At 56.1% G+C, this 6,310-nt stretch overlaps 1 protein-coding gene across 1 annotated transcript; it reads right to left on the reverse strand.

The window, feature by feature from the left end:
• Positions 1-4,198: 4,198 nt before the first annotated feature.
• Positions 4,199-6,309, reverse strand: LOC119350887 (putative receptor-like protein kinase At1g80870; the record flags this gene model as incomplete). The annotated part of the gene is made up of 1 exon (XM_037618508.1): positions 4,199-6,309. A coding segment is annotated over one exon (1,701 nt), but the record flags the coding sequence as incomplete, so codon positions are not given.
• Between the last annotated feature and the right edge of the window lies 1 nt (position 6,310).

Consider the following 6,310-nt stretch of genomic DNA (forward strand, 5'->3'; position numbering starts at 1 on the left):
ACAAGGTAGAAGGCCTTCCCTCATGTCCGGATGGGACTCTCGTTTGCGTGGATGGCAAGCTTGGCGTCCGGATATGTAGTTTCCTTTCTCTATAAACCGACTCTGTACAACCCTAGGTCCCTCCGGTGTCTATATAAACCGGAGGATTTAGTCCGTAGAGGCTATCACAAATCATACAGGCTAGATATCTAGAGTTTAGCCATTACAATCTCGAGGTAGATCAACTCTTGTAACCCCTATACTCATCAAAGTCAATCAAGCAGAAAGTAGGGTATTACCTCCATTAAGAGACCCGAACCTGGGTAAACATCGTGTCCCCCGTCTCCTGTTATCTTCGATCCTCAGACGCATAGTTCGGGACCCCCTACCCGAGATCGGCCAGTTTTGACACCGACACTCGATGACGGATCCTACGCGGAGGCAGTGATGCATCTGTAGTTGTGGCTGGCTCGGGGCCCCTCGCGGCAGGTCCTTGCTGGCGCTGCTCCGGCCCCGGCGGCTGCAGGCCCGCGTCTCTCCGGTGTCCTTTGCTGTTGGCGTCCTCCACCGGGCAGCTCCAGCCCCGACGACCAGGTAGTTGCGCCCCTTCCGGCTTCCCTGGCTCGCTGACGTCCCGGCGGTTACGGCCACGACAGCTCAGATCTGCATCTCTGTAGTCCTTGCTTGCCGGCGTTGCTGGACACCGTTGCGCCAAGACCCCCGTGTGGTTCGCCTCGTCGCCCGCCCTACCCTATACGCCTCAAAGCCCCCTCTTTTACCAGATCCAAGCCCATGGTTCGAAGGCGGTGCCACCTCCGGCGGCGGGTGCAGCCCCGCCAACCCCTCTGACTTGGCAGTTCCTACCAGCTTTGGCCTTCCCACCTGCGATCCCTGATTCGACGGCTATGGGATTGCTCAGCTTCAGGCCAGGGAGAGATCCCCGCTCGCGCCCGTGGGTGTCGTTTTCCCTCTTGGAGGCGCTGCCAAGGCCTTTAGCTGCGCCCCTCTTCGAGCTCAGGGGAAACCCTAGGTCCGGGTCACCCGGACCGGATAGTGACGGAGTCTCGGCGTTGTCTTCCTTCTTGAAGGCAGTATCTTGCTCGCTCGTGGTGCCCTCGATTTTGGGCTCGCATGGTGTTGGAGTTCTCGTTGGTTTGGCATCATCGGTTTTGGCTCAGGTTTGGTAGGTTTAGTTGTGTTGTCCCCTCTGTTTGGGCCGAGCATCCCTTGTCTCTCTGCTCCGGGCACCATGTTCACACATGTCTGTGTTCGTGTCATGTGTTGTACCGCCTGTACTCATTCTTGTCATTTTATCAATGGAATGATACGCAAGCTTTGCGTACTCACAAAAAAATGATTGAATTAATAAACGGAAAGAACCCGGTATTTGTTCTTGAGCAAATGTGTATGACTATGGATAGATGAAGGAAATAATTAGTTTTGGTTTTATTTTTGAGTAACCCCGCAAAAAATTGAGTAACAAAAAGGAATATTTTGCTTTTAATTTTCAGTGGAAGAAGGGCGGATGGGGTCAGAGTTGGTACCGAGAAGAAGATTCTTTTGACTTCACACAACCTAGCTGTGATGATTTTTCAAGGTTCCGAGAAAATTAAGCATAAACTTTACCAAAAGGAAAGATCAAAGAGGGAAACACCAAGCAACTATGTCACCAAGATAGCAACGAGATGTGCCGGTCACTCCCGTCAAGTAGAAAAAAGAAGATGTGTGCCGGCCAGTATGATCATGCTGAAACTTCTCGCATGCATGAGAACACAGTTTTAAAACTGAAACTTCAAGTATGAACTCTAAGAGCAAACTCCAATGGGGCGACCCGTTTCGTCCGCCGCCGCCCGTTTGGGTTGGCGCGGCGGCCCAACACGCCGACGCAAACGGACGCGCGTCCGCTTTTCGTCTGCGGGTGACCCATTCCCGGTCCATTTTTGAGCCGGATTTGCGTCGCCGCGGACATGCGACGGACGCGTGTGCGCTCGCCTTCTCCTCTCCCCGAACCCGCTGGTCGGTCACACATTAGCCTCCCCTCTCATTCCCCAGCCAACAACAATCCTCGCCCGCCTCCTTCGTCGCCGCCGCCGCCATCCATTTTTGTCGGCGACTCTGCCAGCTGCCGCCGCCTCCACATCCGCCCAGCAATGCCGCCCACTCCTCCCGTCGCCCGCCACCGCCGTTTTGCCGCCGGGGAGCAAACTGCTTCCCACCGCCGCTCCCCCCACCGCACAGCCGCCCGCGACCAAGAAGCCGCCTCCTTCTTCGACGCCCGCAACTTCCCTCGTCGGCCGTCTCCTTCTTCGACGCCCGCAAGCTGTTCGACAGTTTGTCAAGGTCCTTGCGTGCCGCGACTCCCCTCATCGGCCATCTCCTTCTTCGACGCCCGCAAGCTGTTCGACAGTTTGCCAAGGTACGAAATGGACTCCTCTGACGAGTTCTTTTTCCACAATTTCCTTTGCGACTCTGACGATTCGTTGTCCGACGACGAGGAGGAGATATTGGCTACCGTGTTGGTCCATCACCACCTCAACAGCCAGCGGCCGTTGTTCCGTGGCTCCATTTCGGGCCACCTTCCGGCGTTGAATCGCAACCGAGAGATTAGGCATTTCCTTCTCTGGAAGGACTACTTTGATACAACAAACCCGTTGTTCAAACATCAAAAATTCCGCCGCCGTTTTTGTATGAGTAGACATGTTTTCAATCGTATTAGAGAGGGAGTGGTTAGCTATTATGACTATTTCGAGTGCAAATAGGATGCCGTCGTCAAGATTGGTTTATCCTCTTATCAAAAATGCACTGCCGTCATTCGAATGCTTGCATACGGAGTGCCCGGTGATCTCATTGACGAGTACGTCCGTATGAGCGAGTGTACATGCCTAGAGTTCCTGTATAAGTTCTGCAAGGCTGTTATTGCTGTGTTTGGTCCCGAGTACTTGAGAGAGCCGACAGCTGAAGATACAGCCCGTTTGTTGGCGATGAATGCCAGAAGGGGCTTCCCAGGGATGCTTGGCAGCATAGACTACATGCACTGGGAGTGGAAGAACTGTCCTTTTGCTTGGCAAGGGTAGTATAAGGGCCATGTCAGGGTTTGCACAGTCATACTAGATGCCGTGGCGTCTCAAGATCTCTGGATCTGGCACTCTTTCTTTAGCATGGCTGGATCACACAATGATATCAACCGTGCTTCAGCGCTCGCCGTGTTTGCTAGGCTTGCCGAAGGCAACAGCCCACCGGTGAACTTTACTGTCAACGATCACAACTACGACAAAGGATACTACCTGGGTGACGGTATCTATCCTCAGTGGACCACTATTGTCAAGACAATACCCAACCCTGTCGAAGAGAAAAGAAAAAGATTTGCCCAAGAGCAAGAGAGTGCTAGGAAGTATGTCGAGCGTGCCTTTGGTTTTCTGCAATCTCGATGGGGCATCGTTCGGTATCCTGCTAATACCTGGAGCACGCAGAAACTATGGCAGGTGATGACTGCTTGTGTGATCATGCACAATATGACCGTAGAAAACGAGCGCCTGGAACGTCTATACAATCAAGGCTTTCAGTTTCAGGGTGAAAATGTTGTGCCTGAGCATGGAGTAGCGGCAACGTTTGAACAGTTCACCCAATTTCATGAAGACATGCATGATTGGAAAACTCACGTGCAACTGCAAAATGATTTGGTTGAGCATATGTGGGCTAATGTTGGCAACCAATAGATGTATCTTCTTTTATTCGTCTGCAAAACTTTGTGAAACATTTTTATTGTATTCGGTTTGTAAAACCATACTATTTTATTCGGTTTATTTGACAATATGTTTGAATGCAAATCATCAATATAAAATTGGGCGGCCAGCCGGCCCATATGGATCGGCGCGTTGGGCGCGCTGCCGACCCATATCAGAAACAGGGCGGACGCCGGGCGGGCGGCCGACCCAAAGACAAAAAGCGGACGAAATCGCCATCCATTTGGGTCGCCCCGTTGCTCTAATTAAATTGACATCACGAAGTCTGAACTGAGAAAAAAAAAGTCGGTCCAAATCAAGAGAAACAAATCCAATCCAATCTTCTTCTTTGATCCAATGTTTACAGCTGACTGCCTGTATAGAAGTCATTTTCTGCTCAAGAGACATAGAGAGGAATCATGATGCAGCACCGATGATGATGATGCCCACGTATTGTTGGCTAAACACCTTGATAAAATATCTAATCGACTTGATTGCTCGGCTGGTTTCTTTCTCCTTCTCCTAAGTGATTGATTGATAGAGACCAGACTTCAATTCAAACACTAAAGTATTGTTATTATTGTTTGTTTTGTTGACAGAAAACAACTCCCCTTTGATAGAGATTAGGGAAAACTCTAACCAAGTCAGACACAGTGCATTGGGAAAATAATTGAAGGCAAAGAGGTCCATACTAAATCAAGAGAAGACATCCAATCCAATGTACTCCTACTACCAATCTTTTAGAACTATTGTCAAATGTGTTATTGCATCTTGCAAGAAGCAAGATCAATTTTCTACAAAGAATTAAGCCAGGAATGAATTGCCTCTAATTATGTGCAAGAACAATCAAAACACCCCAAATCTCCTTGCACAATTAGTGATCTCTTTGGGAGTGAAGTTACCATCGTCACCCCGTGGCGTCCTGCTGCGCCCGGTGCGACGACCGCGGGAACGGCCGCCGGAGTTGGGGCGACGGCGAGAACTCCACGGGCGCCGGCGGCAGCTCCATCTCGCCGGCGAGGATCTTGACAATGTCCGTGCTGTCCGGCCGGTGCTCCGGCTGCCGCTGCAGGCACATGAGCGCGAGCTGCGCGCAGAGCGTGGCCTGGCCCCTGTCGTAGGCGCCCTCCAGCCGCTCGTCCATGAGCTCCAGCACGTTGCCCGCGCGCGCGAGCTGCCGGCACCAGCTCACCAGGTTGGCCTTCTCCAGCTTCATCGGCGACGACAGGATGTGGAGCGGCCGCCGCCCCGACAGGATCACCAGCACCAGCACGCCGAAGCTGTACACGTCGGCCTTCTCGAGCGGGTCGCCCTCCGGCGCCACGTAGCACACCGTGCCGCGCATGCTCGTCGTCGTGCTCAGATCCCGGCTGAACAGGTCGCCGCTGTGGTGCACGTCGCCGCTGCCCGCGGACTGGCCGCGCCGCCGGCTCCTCTTCCGGCTCCTCCGGAAGCTCATGTCCTCCAGCGCGCTCCGTTTGGCGTTGCCGTCCCCGTTGACATTGCTGGTGTTCACGCTGGTCGACCGCAGCCACGGCTTGCCGGCGCCGCCCCGGCGCTGCTTGTCGACGGTGCCGCCGGCTTTCTTGCTCATCTCCTCGAAGAACTCCTCCTTCCACCACTCCCGCATCTGGGTCGCCTCCTTCTTGTCGCCTGCGGCTCCTTTGCTGGCGCTGCTGTCGGCATTGCCCGCGTTCTTATTGTCCTCGTCGCCGACGGAGGGTGAGTTCTTGAGGTCGCCGTCGTCGGCCCAATCCGGGTTCCTCTTCGGGCAGATTTGGCTGCCGATCCACTCGGCCACGTAGTCCCGTGGGTCGACCTCGCCGCTGTCATCCTGCTTCATCTTCATCCACCACTCATTTCCCGACGCTCTAGCCGGCGGACCGGGGTCATCTTTGGCGGAGGCAGCGGCGGAGAGGTCGAGGTCGCATGCCTCGCCGAGTTCTTGGCTCATGAAGTCGTCCCCGCCGGCGACGGGTCCAGTGTCGACGACGGCATCGGGGGTCTTGAAGCGCGCGAGGCCAAAGTCCGCGACCTTGGCGCGGAAGTCGGCGTCGAGGAGGACGTTGCTGGGCTTGAGGTCCCCGTGCACGACCGGCGGCTGGCACTCGGCGTGGAGGAACGCGAGCGCGCGCGCCACGTCGCGGACGACTCCTCGCCGCTGCGCCCAGTCGAGGCAGCGCCCGTCGCCGAAGAGCGCGGCCTGGAGGGACCCCTGCGGCAGGCACTCGAAGACGAGGAGCAGGGGCCGGCCGTCGGCGCCGGAGCCGGCGTACCCGAGGAGGGAGACGAGGCGCGGGGAGTCGGGCGGGAGCGAGGCGAGCACGTGGAGCTCGTGCGTCGAGGCGCAGGTCTTGACGGCGGCGAGGGAGGCGTCGGGGAAGGTGGCGAGGTAGACCGGCGAGGCGGCGCCGCGGCCGAGGAGGCGGGACGGGTGGAAGCCGCCGGTGGCCCGGCGCAGCGCGCGGCGGGAGTAGCGGCGCAGCGGGCGCGCTGGCGGCTGGGGCGGGGAGAAGGGGAGCGTGGGGCGCCGGCGGCGGCGGAGGTGGAGCGCGAGGAGGAGGGTGAGCAGGAGGAGCAGCAGCACTGCCGTGGCGGCCGCGGCGGTG

Source organism: Triticum dicoccoides, chromosome 1B (assembly GCF_002162155.2).
Source record: "Triticum dicoccoides isolate Atlit2015 ecotype Zavitan chromosome 1B, WEW_v2.0, whole genome shotgun sequence".
Classification (NCBI taxonomy): domain Eukaryota; kingdom Viridiplantae; phylum Streptophyta; class Magnoliopsida; order Poales; family Poaceae; genus Triticum; species Triticum dicoccoides.